General features: G+C 38.2%; 8 protein-coding genes across 8 annotated transcripts; 4 read left to right on the forward strand and 4 right to left on the reverse strand.

The window, feature by feature from the left end:
• The first annotated feature begins 466 nt into the window (after positions 1 to 466).
• On the forward strand, positions 467 to 6,257 carry B0P05DRAFT_563490 (chitin synthase-domain-containing protein). The gene is made up of 4 exons (XM_051580728.1): positions 467 to 553; positions 594 to 1,181; positions 1,241 to 3,083; positions 3,134 to 6,257. Exons 2-4 carry the CDS (start codon positions 850 to 852, stop codon positions 6,236 to 6,238), a joined length of 5,280 nt encoding a protein of 1,759 aa, XP_051429782.1. The 5' UTR covers positions 467 to 553; positions 594 to 849; the 3' UTR covers positions 6,239 to 6,257.
• A 31-nt stretch (positions 6,258 to 6,288) lies between these two features.
• B0P05DRAFT_575847 (gamma-glutamyltranspeptidase) lies at positions 6,289 to 8,547 on the reverse strand (the record flags this gene model as incomplete). Its single annotated transcript, XM_051581665.1, has 11 exons — positions 6,289 to 6,558; positions 6,602 to 6,764; positions 6,807 to 7,012; positions 7,068 to 7,589; positions 7,642 to 7,738; positions 7,785 to 7,820; positions 7,872 to 8,015; positions 8,063 to 8,072; positions 8,122 to 8,202; positions 8,255 to 8,359; positions 8,409 to 8,547. The coding sequence occupies 11 exons, from the start codon at positions 8,545 to 8,547 to the stop codon at positions 6,289 to 6,291; spliced, it is 1,773 nt and encodes a 590-aa protein (XP_051429783.1).
• On the reverse strand, positions 8,537 to 9,734 carry B0P05DRAFT_321567 (60S ribosomal protein L12). Its single transcript, XM_051573527.1, has 3 exons — positions 9,320 to 9,734; positions 8,840 to 9,272; positions 8,537 to 8,787 (listed from the first exon to the last, which is right to left on the reverse strand). Exons 1-3 carry the CDS (start codon positions 9,373 to 9,375, stop codon positions 8,779 to 8,781), a joined length of 498 nt encoding a protein of 165 aa, XP_051429784.1. The 5' UTR covers positions 9,376 to 9,734; the 3' UTR covers positions 8,537 to 8,778.
• A 17-nt stretch (positions 9,735 to 9,751) lies between these two features.
• Positions 9,752 to 11,414, reverse strand: B0P05DRAFT_500013 (uncharacterized protein). Its single transcript, XM_051575424.1, has 2 exons — positions 11,357 to 11,414; positions 9,752 to 11,305 (listed from the first exon to the last, which is right to left on the reverse strand). The coding sequence occupies exons 1-2, from the start codon at positions 11,357 to 11,359 to the stop codon at positions 9,866 to 9,868; spliced, it is 1,443 nt and encodes a 480-aa protein (XP_051429785.1). The 5' UTR covers positions 11,360 to 11,414; the 3' UTR covers positions 9,752 to 9,865.
• On the reverse strand, positions 11,415 to 12,700 carry B0P05DRAFT_563506 (uncharacterized protein). Its single transcript, XM_051580729.1, has 5 exons — positions 12,179 to 12,700; positions 11,956 to 12,126; positions 11,737 to 11,910; positions 11,578 to 11,679; positions 11,415 to 11,535 (listed from the first exon to the last, which is right to left on the reverse strand). Exons 1-5 carry the CDS (start codon positions 12,656 to 12,658, stop codon positions 11,512 to 11,514), a joined length of 951 nt encoding a protein of 316 aa, XP_051429786.1. The 5' UTR covers positions 12,659 to 12,700; the 3' UTR covers positions 11,415 to 11,511.
• A 146-nt stretch (positions 12,701 to 12,846) lies between these two features.
• On the forward strand, positions 12,847 to 13,568 carry B0P05DRAFT_563509 (uncharacterized protein). Its single transcript, XM_051580730.1, has 5 exons — positions 12,847 to 13,058; positions 13,103 to 13,150; positions 13,213 to 13,250; positions 13,301 to 13,385; positions 13,438 to 13,568. The coding sequence occupies exons 1-5, from the start codon at positions 12,890 to 12,892 to the stop codon at positions 13,515 to 13,517; spliced, it is 420 nt and encodes a 139-aa protein (XP_051429787.1). The 5' UTR covers positions 12,847 to 12,889; the 3' UTR covers positions 13,518 to 13,568.
• A 168-nt stretch (positions 13,569 to 13,736) lies between these two features.
• Positions 13,737 to 15,325, forward strand: B0P05DRAFT_500020 (uncharacterized protein). The gene is made up of 4 exons (XM_051575425.1): positions 13,737 to 13,913; positions 13,975 to 14,038; positions 14,090 to 14,138; positions 14,195 to 15,325. The coding sequence occupies exons 1-4, from the start codon at positions 13,791 to 13,793 to the stop codon at positions 15,231 to 15,233; spliced, it is 1,275 nt and encodes a 424-aa protein (XP_051429788.1). The 5' UTR covers positions 13,737 to 13,790; the 3' UTR covers positions 15,234 to 15,325.
• A 2,216-nt stretch (positions 15,326 to 17,541) lies between these two features.
• Positions 17,542 to 18,360, forward strand: B0P05DRAFT_321688 (uncharacterized protein). The gene is made up of 3 exons (XM_051573528.1): positions 17,542 to 17,558; positions 17,692 to 18,036; positions 18,081 to 18,360. Exons 2-3 carry the CDS (start codon positions 17,892 to 17,894, stop codon positions 18,266 to 18,268), a joined length of 333 nt encoding a protein of 110 aa, XP_051429789.1. The 5' UTR covers positions 17,542 to 17,558; positions 17,692 to 17,891; the 3' UTR covers positions 18,269 to 18,360.
• Positions 18,361 to 18,841: the final 481 nt, after the last annotated feature.

Genomic DNA, 18,841 nt, shown 5'->3' on the forward strand with positions numbered 1-18,841 from the left:
CCTAAGAAAGCATTGTGAGTTACACAAACTATTCCATCTGTGAACAAAGCAGGTTGCGCAAATGCATTCCATTTGTGAAGTCCATGTAAGGATTTATCCATATCCCAAGGGATAATAGCAGTGCTTGAGAAGGTCTGCCTTTATGTTGAGAAGAAAGCGTCTTTTCATTAATCGCTTTAACAACCATAGTCCATAATGAGGATAATCAAATGATGCTTAATCATGATTAGCACTGTTTATACAAAGGAATAAATACACACAGTAAAACTTTTTTCTTAGACAAGAGCCAAAAAAACTACTTGCTTTTACGATAGAATGATTAGTAAAGCTGACCGAGGCTCATGAGATATCTTGTCAAACATCACATCATGTCTATTCGTCATTATGATTCTACAGAATATGACAAATTCGGTTTTCTCTATTATAGTACATACACATATTATACTTTTCTTTTTTCTTTTTTCAACATGTAAAAGCCATGCAATATCTCTCACTAAAAAAACGAAGTCGAAAATTGTAAAACTTTTTTATGCGCAAGAGAAAATAAAATAAGGTAAACTTTGCACAACGAAAACCTCTTTGACATTACGTAGCTTTCTTTTAACTCTAAGTTTTTTATTATGGTACCAAGAAAAATCGCTAGACAAGACTGTCTAGCTATGATCAACATGACCTTTAATAAAAACAACGCATATTAAAGGTTACTATACATTTTAAATGATGCTTGGCCGTCTTCACAAAATCTATTTTAAGTTAAAAAAAAAGAACACGGTGTTTTAAATAAACAAAGCTGTCAAGTACTTATCATGTCAACCCATTTTTCTTCTCTTCTTCTTTCTTTCACTCAACATGACAGACAGAAAGTCTTCACAGCCAGTCGAAACACTCGTCGACATGTGTAGTTTAGACGATCCAAAGAACCAAATGGTACATGTTCTTCGATCAAGGTTTTCTTATTACAACAACTACACAGACTTGAGTGCATGCAGCATGATTGCCATTAACCCCTTTAAAAAATTCGCTCAAAACGATGCGCAGACCAGTCAAGACTATGTAGCATCGTATAAGAACACAGTGGATGAAGTCATGACTAAAAAGCTAAATCCTCATGTTTTCGGGCTTACCAATCGTTCCTTTTTTTGTATGCGAAGAACAGGGAAGGACCAAGTGATCATTCTTAGGTAAAAAAAAAAAAAAAAAAGCATAATGATTTTTTTAAGCTTAATTTCCGGTTCTATAGTGGTGCGTCGGGGAGTGGAAAGACAGAGATCCGACATCTAATTATTCAACATTTGATCCGTCTCAGCAACACTAAAAAACAATCCAAACTTCACCAAGCAATTTTGAGTAGTCAAAAGGTCATAGACGCTTTTGGTCTTGCAAAAACAGCTCATAATGAATCAGGAGCATCGCGTTACGGAGCCTATACAGAAATTCATTTTAATGAACGGGGTAGATTAATCGGTGCCAAGACATTGTACTATTTTCTCGAAAAGTCGCGCGTGGTTGCTACAAGTAACAAGCCAAGCGAAGGCAATTTTAACATCTTTTATTGGCTTTTATCTGGGACTAGTCCCGATGAAAAACAGGTGTTACAGTTAAAAGATAGCCCTAAGGACTACCCTTATCTTGCCAAATATGGGCGCGGATTACTCGAGACGGATCAAGATAATTACAAAGAACTCCGAGTCCTCATGCGAGCAGCAGGTATTCGAAGAGACCAGACAAATCGCATCATTCAGCTCTTGGCTGCTATTTTGCACTTAGGCACCATTCAGTTCACGGAAACACTAGGTGTCGGTGCAGAAGAAGCAGTGACGATCAACAATCCTGATACCATTGCTATTGTAGCTGATTTTTTGGGGCTAGAGGTTGAAGTGCTAGCATCCGTCTTTCAGTTTAAGACAACAATCATTGGAAAGGATGTGACAACGCTTATTTTGAATGCAGAACAAGCAGCTGCTCAGCGAGACTTGTTGGCACACGTTCTTTACTCGCTTTTGTTTTCCTGGCTTGTGGAGCGTATCAATCAAAAGACATATACCGATCAATTCAATACCTTTGTGGGAGTCCTTGACTTTCCAGGCACACAGACGACTGGATTTGGCGCTGTTGGCTTTGAACAGTTTTGTATTAATTATGCTAATGAGCGCATAAATTGTTTCTTGGCAAACAGTATTTTTGAAGTTGATCAGATAGAGCTACAAACAGGCGGTATTCAGGTATCTGAACCAACGGTTATCAATACTGCATGCCTAGATCTGTTTACAAGACCTAAGAAAGGCTTATGTGATGTGATCAGCAATTTGACAGAAAAACAAGTGAACGGCAACATATCACTGACAGGAACAGTCATACTGGATAAAATTCAAAAATATAATGCCCAGAACCCAGCACTTTCATTTCGGCAATCAGACACGGGTGCACGTCAATTCGTAGTCCAACATTTTGCCGGCCAAGTCAATTATGATCCTCACGATTTTCTTAGCAAAAACATGGATGAGTCTTTAGGTGACTTTATTCCGCTATTTAGGGGCACAGCTGATACACCTGCTTCCTGGAATGGTTTTGTACTTGATTTATTCTCAGATGAAAACCTTGCTCTGGAAAACCAGACACTCCATACTATGCCAGCTCTTCTCTCAGCCCAACAATCAGCAAAGCCAGCTCGACAACCTTCTATGAAACAAAGTAAAAGAAAAACATTCAAAGAAAGGCAACCAAATGAATCCAGCCTAGGAAAAAAGACAGTTTTGTCTCAAATTGCTTCCTCTCTTGATGACCTTGTCAATTCTTTTCAAGAAGCAAATATATGGAATGTCTTTTGCATACGACCCAATGTAACTTCAAGCTCGACACAGTTTGACAGTGCTCTTGTAGAAACTCAAATCAAAGCTTTGAATCTTGAGCAATTTGCAGTAAAACTAAAGCAGTTCTATATTGCATCACTGCCCCATGCTGAATTTCTTACAAGATATCAACTTTATCCATCTGAATCAACTATGTCTGAAAAAGAACAATGCGAATCAGTGAAACTACAAAACAACTGGTCTGATTACGATATGGCTATTGGCATTACAAAGGTATAGAAAATGGAATCGCAGACAAAAAGAAATAACATGCCTTTATCTAGGTATTTTTGAGTTATTCGATATGGAGTATGCTTGAAGAGAAATTACGAGCCTTGGAGAAACAAGAACAAAAGGTCCAAAAATTAAGAGACAATCAAGTTGATAATTACCTATCTCTTGATACAAGAGATTCGGATGGCTTTATACGCACAGGCACACCATTAGATCCTTTGCCTTCTTTAGCTGATTTTTCTCAAGCACAAACAAAGGAGTATTTTTCTGAAGACGAAAACCCACCCGTCACTGAATCTTTATTTAACAGCCAATATGCAGAATCAAAATTTGAAGTATCTGAACATGACAAACAAGAGCCCAAATCACTCTCCCAAGAGACAGATACCACAGAAGAAAAAACAAGTTCTATGACTTCAGGAAGAAGACGATGGTTGTATTTTGTATGGCTAGTTACGTTTTGGATGCCTGATTTTTGTCTTATTAAATGTGGTCGTATGAAGCGTAAAGATGTCCGTATTGCCTGGCGTGAAAAAGTGACTCTGTGTGGCTTCATTGTACTCGCATGTGGCTTTATTATCTGGTTCCTTGTGTTCTTTTCTGACCTTATTTGTCCGAGTCAAAATGTATATACCACCAGCGAGCTCGCTGAACATAATTCAGATACAGATGGCTATGTTGCTATTCGAGGCGAAGTTTTTAAACTAAGTGATTTTGCAGCACACCATTATCCTGGTGTGGTCTCTACGAGTGCTATACTAGAATATGTAGGCACCGATGTCACTGACTTATTTCCTATCCAAGTTTCTGATCTCTGCAAAGGCGTCTCACCTTATGTATCGCTTGATTATTCTCATACCTACTCAGACAATAACTCACAGTATCATGATTTTCGATACAATACAGATGACTATCGTAAAAACTGGTATTATGATCAAATGACCATGCTTCGCGAAAACTACAAAGTTGGCAATATGGGCTATGATTCTAAAGGCTTGAAAGATGAAGCAGAAGGTTCTTATACCTTGAATGGTGAATCCGTTAATCGCAATTGGGCTGTGATTGATAGTCATATCTATGATTTGACAACATATATTATGGGCGGAAGATATATCACTGCACCCTCAAATAAAACAGCACCTGCTAATGTAAGCACCGATTTTTTGGACACTACACTAGTAAGTCTTTTCTGGGAGAACTCGGGTACAGACATCACTTCCAAGTTCAACAATCTGTCCCTTACGGATACTCAAAAAGAGCGTGAACTAGCGTGTTTAAGAAACCTATATTATGTAGGTCTACTTGACATACGTAACTCGATCAAATGTCAATTTACCACTTACTTTCTATTGGTCATTACGGTTTGTTTGTGTGCTGTTGTGTTCTTTAAGTTTGCGGCTGCACTTCGGTTCGGTTCTGGGCAAACGCCTGAAGAATCTGAGAAACTCGTGATTTGTCAAATTACTTGCTATACTGAAGACGAAGACTCTCTTCGCAAAACAATTGATTCCATTGCTTGTTTGCGGTATGATGATAAACGTAAACTGATTCTCGTCATTTGCGATGGTATGATTATCGGTTCTGGCAATGACCGACCTACACCTCGTATTGTGCTTGATATTTTCGGTGTGAATCCTCGTATTGACCCTGAGCCAGTCTCGTTTGTCTCGGTAGGCGAAGGCATGAAGCAACATAACCGAGCCAAACTTTATTCCGGACTGTATGAAATCAGGGGTCATGTTGTGCCTTACCTTGTTGTGGCTAAAGTAGGTACACCACAGGAACGACAAAAGCCAGGCAATCGAGGTAAACGCGACTCTCAATTGGTCTTGATGCAGTTTCTAAATAAGGTTCATTTTGATGCTCCTATGAACCCAATGCAGTTGGAAATGTATCATCAAATGCGCAACATTATTGGTGTGAGCCCCGAGCTTTATGATTATGTTTTGATGGTGGATGCAGATACAGAAGTCATGCCGATGGGCATGAGTCACCTTGTAGCTAGTATGTCGCATGATACCAAAATCATTGGTCTTTGTGGTGAAACAACTTTGGCTAACGAAAAAGACTCTTGGGTGACTATGATCCAAGTGTATGAATACTTTATTTCGCATTATATGATCAAATCGTTTGAATCCCTTTTCTCGTCTGTGAGCTGTCTACCTGGTTGTTTTACTATGTATCGTATAAGAACCGTTGACAGAAAACGCCCTTTGTTTGTATCCAATGAGATTATTGAAGATTATTCTGTCAATGTAGTTGATACATTGCACAAAAAGAACTTGCTCTACCTTGGTGAAGATCGGTATTTAACGACTCTTTTGTTAAAGCATTTTCCTAACTTCAAGACCAAATTTAATCCTGGCGCACAATGCAAGACGAACGCGCCTGATACATGGAGTGTACTTGTATCTCAACGTCGTCGTTGGATCAACTCTACTGTCCATAATCTAGGTGAATTAGTCTTCTTGAATCAACTGTGTGGTTTCTGTTGTTTCTCTATGCGTTTCATTGTTATGCTGGATTTATTCAGTACACTTATTCAACCTGCATTGCTGGCCTATTTAGGTGTACTCATTTGGAAGCTGGCTACTGCTACGAATGGAATTCCTTATATTACCATTATCACACTAGGCTGTACTTATGGTCTGCAGATCTTTATCTTTATTATTCACAAAAGATGGGAGTATATTGCCTGGTTCTTTATCTCTATTCTGGCTCTGCCTGTATTTTCGTTCTATATCCCTTTATATGCTTACTGGCACTTTGATGATTTCTCGTGGGGCAATACGCGTATAGTGGTAGGAGACAAAGGAAAAAAGACAATCGTGGGCGATGAAGATGAATTCAATCCTAAATCCATTCCTTTAATACGGTGGTCTGAGTATGAGAAGCAAATGATGGCCGAAAATCGTAGTGATCGACTCTCTCAGGGTACATATCCTTCCTCTGTCTATGGTGCACCTCATTCTATCAGTGGCTATTCGAGATACACAGCTAGTCCTGTCCATTCAATCATACATCCACAGTCTGTGGCACAAGACTATCATCGTATGCGATATGGTCCTACCATGTCCAATGATGGAGCAAGTGAGACCATGAGTGCTTCCATGGTACAAAACTATCATTTACAAAACCCATATTATCGTCAATAAACTATATTTTATTTAATATACTGCAAACGAAGGTTTGGCTTGGAAAAGGACTAGTAAGCAGCTGCTATGCCCATCTTTCTTGGATCACTGGCAGCCTCGACTGTACCATCAGATAGTCGTCGAACGGCTTGTACGGCTGAAAAGCACATCTCTGCAGGTATTTGCATAACTCGATGATTTTTAGCCATCAGCTCCTTTTCAAGTTGACGAGAAAAGCCGTTTTCAGTCACGACAACATTAGGTAACAATTGGTGATGGACACGTGGGGAAGCAATGGCTTGATATAAATCTTTACTGTAATCCAATGTGTTTACAATAGCCTATCAAATCATTAATCACTACTCAAGTGCTAATAGAGCTTACATTTAAAGTAGCAGTGGGTATAAGAGAACCACCCGATCCTCCAACGGCCATTTCAAATTGAGCATCTCTTTCAATAATAGTAGGTGTAATAGACGATAACGGTCTCTTACCAGGACTCACATAATTGAATTCGCTTGGGTAAAGGCCGAATTGATTAGGAACACTATGGTCAATGAGTTTTCTATCAACAGAATTCGTTCCTTACCCAGGAATAGAGAAATCATCCATTTCATCATTCAATACAACACCTGTGATTGGATCCATAATGTGCGAACCAAAGGCTAAATTGACTGTAGACGTAAGCGCAACAGCACTGTTATTCTCATCCACCACAGAAAGATGCATTGTGCCATGCGATTCAATGTGATCAAATTTAGGGCCGTAGTACAATGGATCATGCGTCATGTCATCCTAAAAGATCAAAATAAGACACGGCCTAAAAAAATAAAAATAAAGTTAAACTTACAGTGATGTTTTGACGAACACCGGCAGCGAAATCCTTATTCATTACTTCTTGCATTCTCTCGCCATTTTCGATAAATCCAGGATCACCCATTTCTGTTCTAAAAGCATAGCCAAACTTGAATGCTTCTACAAGTCGATGTACATTCAGACCAGTCAATCCCTCCACTTTAAATTGAAACCGTTCAATCAGATTCAGTACACTCAAGAGCACAATGCCACTAGTGGGTTCAGATGTTGTCGTGACTTTACGACCATTGTAGAAAGTACTGACGGTAGGTCGGATCACAGGACGATAGGATTTAAAGTCGTCCAGAGTGACAACACCTCCGTTGGCCTGAATAGCTGTCACTAAAGAAGCGGCGATTTCACCGGTATAAAATGCATCTGCACCTTCTTTAGCAATGGTCTCAAGTGTATTGGCAAGAGAAGGTCGCTTTACAATGTCACCTTCTTTGACAGGAGTACCATTCGCTAAATACACTTCTGACCATTCCTTCAAGTATTGCATCCATGCCTTATCTTTCTATACAACCATGAATCGATCTTTTAGTTGTGCATACACACACACACTTTACCTCTACGCGTGTCTCTAATAATTTAGTTGCCTTAAATCCATGTCGAGCCATTTGAATCGAAGGTTCAAACAAATCTTCCCAAGGTAACTTTCCATGCCTATTTCAAATGAGTCGTGTGTAACCTCATCCTGCAATAAAACTACCTTTTATGTGCTAATTCTAATCCTCTTATTTCGCCACTATCAATAAAAAAAGATAAGCACATTATCATCAGATAAATAGATACATACGGAACGGCAACTGATAAACCACCTGTTTTAGCCAGTTCAGGATTCTTAACAAACATGTCTTGTGTAGCAGCAGCTGGTGCAGTCTCTCTGAAATCAATGTATTCAAAAGTACCATTAGGGGATCGAATCAGTATGAATCCACCACTATGAAAAAATAAATCAGAATCAATACCTATTTTCTTCTGTCCTACCCTCCAATGCCTATCATTCTATGTCAGTATATATCTGTGTGAATAAAATGATGACTTACCTGTAGCAAAACTATCAATGACACCAATACACAAAGTAGAAGCAATAGCAGCATCAACAGCATTACCACCATCTTTTAAAACTGATTTTTTTTTTATATAAGAAAACTTGTCAAATCAGCTCATTGCACTTACTTTTAACACCGATTTGAGAGCATTCTTCTGCTTCAACAGCAACAGCAGCCTTAGATCCTTTCACAAGTCGACCCTTAAAATCAACAGGGCTTTGGCGGACAGTACCTAAGGACAAGTTAAGCCTACATAAATATAGTCATTTCAAGTGCCTTACTCTTCTTATGAAATGCCAATTGACTTGTGCCTATCGTTCCTACTATAATCAGGACAGCAGCACCTAAACCGAGCAAAAGCTTGGTCTTTTTAGAAGGCTTTCTTTTATCAAGAAGAGGAATTGACTCAATGTCTGACATGGTTTATAAAGAAGAAGAAAGAAAAAAAAAACACAATGGAGAAACCTGAATTAATAATTTATAAGCAGGATAATCCAATCGGATTCAAGGGAACAACGGTCTAGTTTACCCAATACCCGGCTATCATGTTGGCGTCATTGGTAGACACTTTTACATGATCATTACAAGAAAAAAAATTGCCAAACGTACGACATATTGAAAATATTGTTTATTGAACACGCATGAAACAATTTATTTTTCCTGCAAAAACACAATAATGAGTTTGACATACAATTTAACAAAATCAACTTACGGGAATTTCAACTTCACCAGCATCGATAGCATCACCAAGGTCCTTGGGGTTTTGACCATCAACAGTACAACCAACAGAGAAAGCAGTACCGAGGATTTCCTTGACAGTACCCTTGAGTTCACGAGCCAAAGACTTGAAACGCATAGTACGGGCAATTTCAATCACATCATCAAGAGAGATGTTACCAGAGTGCTTGATGTTCTTTTCCTTCTTACGGTCACGAACAGGTTCCTTAAGAGCCTTGATGACCAAAGAAGAAGCAGAGGGAACAACAGAGACTTGGGCTTGACGGTTTTGAATGGTCAATTGGACAGTGACACGGAGACCCTTCCAGTCTTTGGTACCCTTGGCGATATCTTCACCGACCTTCTTGGGAGACAAACCAAGAGGACCAATCTTGGGGGCAAGGGCAGAAGAAGCACCGACTTCACCACTAATCCATGTTAATCACTAATCGACATTAATCACTCTATTTCTTACCCAGTAGCACGAAGGTAGATAATCTTAACCTCGGAAGGATCGAACTTGGGAGGCATCTTCTACTATAGACATGTCAGCGAATGGATGAATCAATGGATGGATGGATGGGTGTTGCTTACACGTTGTTATAAAGAGAAAGATTCAACTCAAATCAACACAATGCCGTAGAGTATAGCTTGGGAGGAGGCAATTGATTTGATTCAAACTCCGAAATTCCTTCATTGAGAGAATTGAAATCCTCCACATACTCTCTCGGTTAAAATAAACCTATGCTTCATAATATATAGTCTATTTTACATAAACAGCAACAGCGTTCCCCTTTGTCGATGGTGTAAATACCATTTTTCGTTATATTCTACTTTTAGGTGCATTTTAACCGCCCTCACTTTACAAGACAGACATTTGCCTTATTTTGAGTCCAAAGGTTCAAATACTGTACAAAACTTAAAATTAGCGATCGCTTTTTATTATTTTAAATATGAAGCATGCAAACAAAATAATTGATAATGGGGATGGTGTGAATATATATATAAAACGAAAGCAAATCTATTTCTTCTCCTTCTTTTCCTTCTTCTTTTCTTTCTTTTCCTTCTTTTCTTTTTTCTCCTTCTTGGCCTTCTTGCTGACCTTTTCTTCTTCTTCATTGTCATCATCAGCAGTTCTCTTCTTACCAACAACAACAGGTTCTTCTTCTCCATCGTCTAATGCGTCCATCACCTTCTTCATCACATCAATGTTCTTTTGAGGAAGGGCACCACTGTCAAAGAATTTAAGACGCTCATCTACTTGTTCTCTCAAGGCTTGACCGAACTTGTCAGTAGGATGGTCAGAGAAACAATCAATACGGGCAGCAATAGTACACTTGTTGGCAAGGTAACGAGAGATGCGACCCTTGTTCTTTTGACCAGCACGGCCAATGAAAGAAGAATGGTAGATCAAACCATATTTGGGTGTGTTACCCTTTGTCTTTAAAGCTCTGAAAAGGGCCTTTTCAGCACCCAAGATTTGAAGAGTAGAAGCAGGGTATTTGGACAAATTGGTCAAAGAACCAGCTTGAGAAATCAAACGAGCACCTACAATTTCACCAATAAGAGCAGCCAAGTTAGGAGCAACATGGTTCATCTTGTTGACCAAATAAGCATGGAGGGATTGACGGTATTCAGCAAGGGAAATCACACGGTTAGCAAAAGTGTGGATTTGGATCATATCAACAGGAGAAAGATCAGCACCCATACTAGCACGGGCAGCGCTCAAGATTTGCTTAGCAAGAGCTTCATCATCATCAAGAATAGCAGTCATAGCTTCCAATTTGTCTTCAGTCAATTCACCCTTGTTACCAATCAACTTGACCAACTTGGCGTATTTGTAGTTGTCATTGATGATCTTGACCATTTCAGGGAAATGCCAAGAGTACCATTCTCTGAGACGCATACCAAACAAGTTGACATCCTTGTCAATTTGGTCAAGAGTAGCAATGGCTTGAATAACCATGTTATCTGCACGGTTGACGTTGAACTTGACCTTGGCACGAGAGTAACTGTGACCAAGACCGAGTTGGGCGCGTTCCAAATCACCACTCTTGAGACCCAAGAGCTTGTCGGCCCATTTACGAACACCACGGATCAAATCTTGAACCAATTCATCAGAAGCACAATCTACGCTCAATGCAGCCTTGATAGCACCAGCCAAGTTCTTTTCACCAACACCAAGACAGACCTTGGATTTCTTGCCGGGCTTGGGAAGGTTCATTTCCAAAAAGGCCTTCAAGGAAGGATTGACAATACCTTCAGAAACATCGTTGGCATTTTCTAAAGCATCAGCAGCGTTTTTAAAAGGAGCAAAAGACTTGAGCTTAAGCATCTTGCTGAACTTGGAAAGATCAGCAATAGAGGCTTGGACGGACTCTAACTTGCTACCAATCTCTTCAGATTGGAGACGTTCGAAAAGAGCGTAACCTGAGGCTGTTTCGAATAAAACGTAGTTTGCCTGCAAGAGAGTTATTAGTTAAAATTTAAAACAAGTTGTTCTGATGTTTACCATGGATGTTTATTGGAAACGATAAGAGAAAAGAAAAAAAAAGTTTTTGTTGACCCTCAATTTTCTAAAAAATGCAACCCATCATAAAAAAAAAAAGTGGCTGTTTCTCGAGACTGTTTTTACTTTTCAAAAGGGGGCTTATTTAATGAAATAAATTATGCATTGAGATCATGATCAGCCTACGAAGAATGAATATAAGCTATTATCCCTAGATACCTTACTTTTCGCTTTGTAGTTTTCTTTCCTTGTTCATGTTCTTTTTGTCTCCATAAACTTAGTTTTTCTTTAAATGTTGCATTATCAGATGTAGTGAAGCGAAAAGGCTAGCGTTTTAATCAACTGATTCAATACATTTGGGGGTGAAATCAAAATTCATTTACCTTGGCTTCATTGGTACGTTGCTTTGGTTTTCGTTTTTTAATAGCAGAGGATGAAGTAGGTCGAAGGTAACTAGGTGGTTCAGATCGATCCTGACTTTTTTGGCTACTAGTAGGTGTTGATAGACGAGAACCCGAACGAGAAGGAGGAGGGGAAGGTTGATTATACTTGTTGGGCTAAAGAATGTCTCAGCGACAATGGCAATTTATTTGTTCACTTACCATAGGCATATGCTTATTGGATGCATTGCCTAGTCCCTTTTCATACAGTTGGATACGTGCAGCCATAGGAACATAAGCATCACCTGGTTTCATCTCATTCTGAATCTCCTCGATAGCATTGATACTTGTTGTAGATCGATAGCGAGGAATTTTGGATGTTGTCACTCGTTTCTATAGAGGAGTGTCACTAACATACTTGAGAGATAATCCATATTATACTTACGGTGATACCACCATTTGAGCGACGACCGAGTGTCTTTGTTTCTTTGGTTGTCTTTTCTCCTGAAGCCCGTGTTGGTAACATATAATGAGGTATGCGACGCTTTTCCGTCACTTCTTTTTGAGTGGATGGTTGTGGTGAGGACGGTGCTGGTGTACTTGGTTGTGAAATGCGGGTTGGTTCTACCTTGTCTTTAACTTTTGTTGTCTCTTGAGTTTTGTGAACAGGACTGACAATAGAGTCTCGCTTGGGGCTATCTATCTCTCGCCAAGCACCTCGATCTTCATTGTGTATTTCATATGTTGCATATTTCTCAGTCTCATATACCTTGTATTCCGATAGACGAGATGGTTGTAAAGGACTGCTTTTGGTTACCTCACGAGGTGGGCTTTCGGCCATAATGGCTTTGAATCGTTCATTGTTTCTATTATGGTATCGAGTGGGGCTTGCTATTTTTTGTTCAATCGAAGGAGACGAGCTCATAGTGGAAGCAATAAAAAAAAATTTTGTGTGTGTATGTGTGTGTTGAAAAAGGAATTTATTAATGCGCGATGAAAGAACAAGAATTTACGCGCGAAAATTTTCACGTGACTTGAAATTCAGTGCCTGAATTCTTTCCTTTACCGAACCCAATGATTGGTCGAATTATCTTCCAACTTTCTTTTTTTTCTCGAAGAAAAAAGATTTTCTTGTCTTTGTTACTTTATTCCCTCAATGTCAAACGTTGAAGATCTCACTAATCTCGCTAAGCCTTCTTCTGATGCCACTTTAACAGTGCGTTGTATCAAGAACTTTGAATACCGTACCTGTAAAAACCTTGTTTTGCAACACGTTAACCTCGAGACTTGTACAGTCGGTGACTTGAAAAAAATGGTTTTAGAAAGTAAGTAAGTCTTACTTGTACATTCTCCAACACATGTTTATTAGAAATTCACTCACAGCCTGGATGGAAGCCATATTTGAACGTCAAGTTTGGTAAAATAACCCAAAATAAGAAGAGAGGGTCTAAATTTGTATGAAATATTGATTAAAAATAGATACACTTAAGGTTTACACTGTTGCCCACGGACACAAGGTAAACTGATATATTTGTTCAGCATAATCCACTAAAAATGCTATTAATAGACCATGAACTTGATCATTAATGTTGAAGACGATGATAAGCTGATTTTGGCAGACGATTCCGCTGTCTTAGCATGGCAGGGTATCGGTAAGATTTTACAAAAATAGAATGCTTTTGTTCATCATTTTGCCCCATATAGAAAACGAAACTGAGTTGTCTTTCTTTGACTTGAAAGACTATTTAGAATTCAAACAACACCCAGATACAATGAAATGGTAAAATGAGATAAAATAAAAAAAAAATCGACAATGCATAGTCATGATAGCAAACCTACAAATTGTGATGAATTATATCTATCTATATGATATTTTTTTTCTTTTTCAGCACCATTTTTAGCCTATTCAATTCGATGTTACATTTTACCTCGTGTCAAATTAACATTTTGTTTTGCAAGGATTTGATATAAATACAAACAAGTAATCTTGTTTTTTATCATTCAATCACACCTTTTTTTTCTTTCATTTTCCTTTCCTTTCCTTTCCTTTGTTCGAAATGCGCCTTTCAATCTTGGCCTGTACTGCATTGGCATTTGTTTCCTCTGCTTCTGCTGCTAGCACCATGAAGACATACAGTGTTTCTTGTGATAAAACTTACACTGTTCTCCAAGGTGATACTGTAAGTCTAAACTTATATTTTATATGTGTGTGTGTGTGTCTAACTCATTGTCTTTTTATAGTGTAGTGTCATTGCTCGTGAATTTGGTATTTACACCAGCCAACTCAAGAAATGGAACCCTTCCAGTAAGTTTATTTGAGACATCTTGGCATGTATATACTCACAATATGTTCTAGTTAATTCCAAGTGTACCAATTTATACATTGATCAGATTCTCTGTCTGAGGTATATTAGATAATCATATAATGATAAATAGTTGCTAACCTAATCATGTCCTATAGTGCCCCTAAGACATCGAGCACCACTGTTCCTGTTGGTGCTGGTAGTTCTTGTACTTCTGGATCTTATGGTCTAGGCAATGGTGATGGCTACAGTGGTTACTGTTGCAAGAACCAAGCTGACTGTCTAGATGATTGTATCAGTGGTGTCTGTAACGGCCCCGTTGCTCCTAGTGGCTCTTCCGGTTCTTCCAGCTCTTCCGGTTCTTCCAGCTCTTCCGGTTCATCTACCACTTGTACTTCTGGATCTTATGGTTTAGGCAATGGTGATGGCTACAGTGGTTACTGTTGTAAGAACCAAGCTGACTGTCAAGATGATTGTATCAGTGGTGTCTGTAACGGTCCTACTGCTCCCGGTGGCTCTTCCGGTTCTTCCGGTTCTTCCGGTTCATCTACCACTTGTACTTCTGGATCTTATGGTTTAGGCAATGGTGATGGCTACAGTGGTTACTGTTGTAAGAACCAAGCTGACTGTCAAGATGATTGTATCAATGGTGTCTGTAACGGTCCTACTGCTCCCGGTGGCTCTTCCGGCTCTTCTGGTGGCGGTTCTGGTACTTCTTCTACTGGTAAGGTTGTTCAAATCAGTTCCAGCAAGGACTTCTGTTTGTTCTTGCCTTCTTCTCCTGGTAACAAGGCCGAAAACGATGGTAAGGTCGATACTAATGCCATTGCTGATTCTGAAAAGTCTGCTGTTGCTTTCTGTACTAAGCCTAATGTCAATGCTCCTAATGCCGGTCTCTTCCCTGACGGTTTCATCCAAACTGCTAGCTACCAAACCAAGACGGACGATGGTTTCGTTCAAGTCCGTGGTACCATTGATGTCTCCAAGTACGACTTGAGTTCTAAGGATGAAGGAGGTCAATACGATAACCACGGTTCTGGCTCTCCTCCTGGTTCTAGCTGTGCTGGTTACCGTTACTACGTCAATTTGATTGAACCTGATAGTGGTGATTTCTGTATTCGTTGTTGTATGACCTACAGTGACTGTAATGCTGGTCGTAGTGCCTATGGTTGTGACCGTGTTGTTCCTGCTCTTTAAATTAATGCATAATAAATTATTACACATTTTCTTTTAATATTTAACGATAAGATAAATGCTCCCCCCCCCTTTTTTTGAATGCAAGATAAATCAAATAGTTATAACTCATGTTTAGAATGAAAAAAAAAGCACTTGACACTAGTACAAGCTCATATAATTAGTACATTTTGCTATAAACCACTGCACATGTTTTATAGTATAGAATTCTTGAGGAACGAATGATTCAGAAAAGAAAGTTTTTTTTTAATGAAAATAGTGAGATATGAGCGAAAAATCTCGTAAACGTTTTTGCTTATTTTCTCGATACTTTACTAATAGAGTCACTATTCTCTTTATACTAGTAGATCTTGAAGGAAAAGATCTTTAGCTTTTGCCACTACACTAAAGCCATAAAACTGCGTCTTTATGCAGTTCTCATGTTAAACTTGATTTCGGATACAGCGAAAAGAATAACTGGAATCGCTCTATTTCAATCTCCGAACAAAACTATTCTGAATGTTTGATGCCCATTTACCCATATTTACCTTAAAAAATGCTTATGATTCCACTTTTCTGTATTCCTTGGCCCTCTAGATAGCATAGGATTCTTTAAAAAGACTAACTGCTAATACATATACATGGCGTCTTGAGCAAAAATGCTCAAAACACAGCTCAAATGCACCATTCTTTGTTGGATCATTGCTCGACAACCAGATTATGAAAGTGGCTCCTTTTTTATTTTGTTTGAAACATGTTCTCTTGAGTCCAGTAACTGAAAGGTACCATTGTTTTGGCATCTGCAAAAAACTCATTATTTAACCCATCAAGGGTTTGTGGAGAATGAAAAAAAGTTGGATCAAAAGCGTTTTGGGGTCTCCGGATGACAATATGAAAAACATGGTACTTTCCAGTTTCTAACACTTTTCTTGAATCCACTTATTTCCTGTCACCGGATAAAGTTCATTCGATAGAGGTAGGAAGGGTTGAGTGTGGACAGGTTAACAATTGCCTTTAATGGCTTTTACTTTATCTTATTTTGCCTGAAAGTAAATTAAGCTTTCTTGTTTACCTATTTAGTATCAATATGTCAACCAATCAAATTACTCATACGTCAGTTTATCTCGCTTTTCATGAATGAGAGGAATGCCTTACTTGCATTAGTAAGCTTTGTGTGAGCAAGTAGGTCAAGAAAAGAAAGAGAAGAGCCATGTATTTGGTTATGGGCAAGACTCGAGAATCTCATAGAGCCCAAAAATACTCTCCCTTCAGAGCTGTCAGATAAAGTCAAAAAGACCCCAAGAAAACCGGATGTCAGGCTACTTTAAGTATCTTTCAGTATTTGGATGACAGGCTTCTTATGTACAACCACCCCTTTTCTTTCTTAGGAACCATCCCCTACCGGACATGTTCAAACTGAAATTCGCAGAGTACCATATAGAGAGGGGGTGTTTCATATAACTGTGGCTAAAAAGGGACAGTCTTAAAGAAATATTAAATGCATAAATATACGTTTATTAATGGCGAACATTCCGGTTCCTAGTCCAAAAAGAAGCATTTTGACAATATAGCTGCTATTAGTTTTTTCTTTAGTATTTCTATTGTTTTCATTTTATTATGCAATGTTCTTTTTTCTTACAAATAAATCATTTATCTTTGATTTGATAAATTACTGGTGTCTTTTTGTGATAAAAAAAAACCAAAACCTGTTGATTGTTATAAAATGATCAATTGAAAATAATTTTGAATATTCATACAAAAGTGGTTGCTTTTTGGAGTGAATAAAGTGTTTTCTAGCTACCTTTTCTCTGCGGACATGTCTGATAGAGAGTGGTTCTTAAGAAAGAAAGCGTGTGGTGCATAAGAAAACCGCTTGGATGATCGTACTGTTGTTCAAACTCTACTTTTGACTAAACACATAATACATGTTCCTGGAAGAGAAGACGATATTAGAACTTACCCTTGACTAGAGAAACAATTTTTATAATCGAACAAGGTTTAAGAGATGGTGGTAGCAGCAGAAATATTAGAACAGCTGTTTTGCGTTAAGTAAATGAGTGGGGTAATGGTGTTAGAAAGCCCAACATTGAATATGCCTACAATCGTTTGAGAAAGGTGTGTTTTATGAGACTATCAATGCCCTAGTTTAATGAATAATGCGACTTCATTAGGTAAAAAAAAGATTGTATCGTTTTGATTAGGACGATATGGTTTCTTTCATAAATTAGCTAGAGACACATTTATTTTCTAAAAATTATGTCATTTTTAACAGCAAACCATAAGAATACAACAACATTGTCAACCTTTTTATTTTGGGTTTTCAATCCCCCTGATTGGATTGAACAAATGGTATTGAACAATTCCTTTTGCTTAGATGCTACTCATGGCATATCCAAGAGATATAATGAAGTTCTTTGCAGCCTTGTAACAAAAAAAAAAGAGTGTAAAAGCCAAATTTATTGATTGCTACTCATATTTTAAGAGACGTGCGATACCTCCAATTCAATTTTACTCTATTTTTGCGTTACAACTTGTTTGAACTTAATTATACCTAAAAACGAAAACAACCACCTTGAACAACTTGAAGGAGATGCATAAGATTCGATAAGAAGAGGTGCAGCTTGTGGCAGACAGTTCGTTGCTTATCAGTTTGAGTATGACTCAAAATTGAGATGTCTGGACATGAAAGATCAATTAGATAAGCTCAATAATGATGTAGCTCGTTCTACTCCTGACTCTGCTCCTGACTCTGAACAACAAAATGTAAAAAAGAAGATAGTTCTGTTGCTACTGTTGTCGAAAGAAAGGCTCTTGAATAATGCGAAAGGTATCATTCTTGAGAGATATATGAAAAAGGCGTAATATCTTTAGGTTTTAATTCCATTTTGGGTGCTAGCTTTAATTTTCCAAGCTATTTACAAATCAAAAATGGGTTGAATCAAGAAAACAATACCGATCCGTTGGATAAGATACCACTGGATATGATAAAATCAGATCTATCTTACAGCCACTATTTCAGGCATATCGACAGAACAAGACGCTTGATATCAATTGGATGAAAATGTACAAAAAGGCTAAAAAACTGGAAAAGCACTACAACCCTGCGTTCAGCCAAAATATACCAACATCAACTTCTGTATCTTCTTTGTTATGCAATTCCTATCAATCATTTGATACAATCCAAGCTTGTTTGATAGAGCCATTGATAGTTCTGAATTGAACTTTGTGGTTAAATTCTGGAGGTCAAAGAAAAAAACCGCTCTTTGAAAAAAATAAAAACCGCCTTTTGAGAATTTCTTTTTTGAACAAGAGTAAATAATGATGACGAAAGTAAAGTATGACAATCTTGATCTCCGTCTTGCTTAAAAAAAATGCTGATGCATCTTGTCCTTGTGCGCTACCGTAAAACAGAATGCGTTTTACTAAAAAGATATTCAACAACAAGATCATAATAACATATTTCTTGCTTCTTTAAACCAATTTAGAACAAGTCTGGAATATAAATGCGCACAAGCCCGATTTTGCCTCCTTAACATTTGGTCATAGCACCCCTTTTTTCTCAGAACAGTTCCGATGCCTTCGCGTTCTCTCTCAAAAATAAATTGCATTAGTTATACGCTTCAACCATTTAA

Source organism: Gilbertella persicaria (genome assembly GCF_025201335.1).
Source record: "Gilbertella persicaria strain CBS 190.32 chromosome Unknown B0P05scaffold_69, whole genome shotgun sequence".
Classification (NCBI taxonomy): domain Eukaryota; kingdom Fungi; phylum Mucoromycota; class Mucoromycetes; order Mucorales; family Choanephoraceae; genus Gilbertella; species Gilbertella persicaria.

Coding starts and splice junctions, on each gene's coding strand:
- B0P05DRAFT_563506 (XM_051580729.1), bottom strand. CDS start 12,658: ATGAGCTCGTCTCCTTCGATTGAACAAAAAATAGCAAGCCCCACTCGA. Junction 12,127..12,178: donor GCTCAAATGGTGGTATCACC/GTAAGTATAATA, acceptor ACTCCTCTATAG/AAACGAGTGACAACATCCAA. Junction 11,536..11,577: donor AGAAAACTACAAAGCGAAAA/GTAAGGTATCTA, acceptor CATTCTTCGTAG/GCTGATCATGATCTCAATGC.
- B0P05DRAFT_321567 (XM_051573527.1), bottom strand. CDS start 9,375: ATGCCTCCCAAGTTCGATCCTTCCGAGGTTAAGATTATCTACCTTCGT. Junction 9,273..9,319: donor ATCTACCTTCGTGCTACTGG/GTAAGAAATAGA, acceptor AACATGGATTAG/TGGTGAAGTCGGTGCTTCTT.
- B0P05DRAFT_321688 (XM_051573528.1), top strand. CDS start 17,892: ATGAAAGATCAATTAGATAAGCTCAATAATGATGTAGCTCGTTCTACT. Junction 18,037..18,080: donor GCTCTTGAATAATGCGAAAG/GTATCATTCTTG, acceptor TAATATCTTTAG/GTTTTAATTCCATTTTGGGT.
- B0P05DRAFT_500020 (XM_051575425.1), top strand. CDS start 13,791: ATGCGCCTTTCAATCTTGGCCTGTACTGCATTGGCATTTGTTTCCTCT. Junction 13,914..13,974: donor CTGTTCTCCAAGGTGATACT/GTAAGTCTAAAC, acceptor GTCTTTTTATAG/TGTAGTGTCATTGCTCGTGA. Junction 14,139..14,194: donor GATCAGATTCTCTGTCTGAG/GTATATTAGATA, acceptor CATGTCCTATAG/TGCCCCTAAGACATCGAGCA.
- B0P05DRAFT_563509 (XM_051580730.1), top strand. CDS start 12,890: ATGTCAAACGTTGAAGATCTCACTAATCTCGCTAAGCCTTCTTCTGAT. Junction 13,151..13,212: donor ATATTTGAACGTCAAGTTTG/GTAAAATAACCC, acceptor GATTAAAAATAG/ATACACTTAAGGTTTACACT. Junction 13,251..13,300: donor CTGTTGCCCACGGACACAAG/GTAAACTGATAT, acceptor TGCTATTAATAG/ACCATGAACTTGATCATTAA.
- B0P05DRAFT_563490 (XM_051580728.1), top strand. CDS start 850: ATGACAGACAGAAAGTCTTCACAGCCAGTCGAAACACTCGTCGACATG. Junction 1,182..1,240: donor GACCAAGTGATCATTCTTAG/GTAAAAAAAAAA, acceptor CCGGTTCTATAG/TGGTGCGTCGGGGAGTGGAA. Junction 3,084..3,133: donor TGGCTATTGGCATTACAAAG/GTATAGAAAATG, acceptor GCCTTTATCTAG/GTATTTTTGAGTTATTCGAT.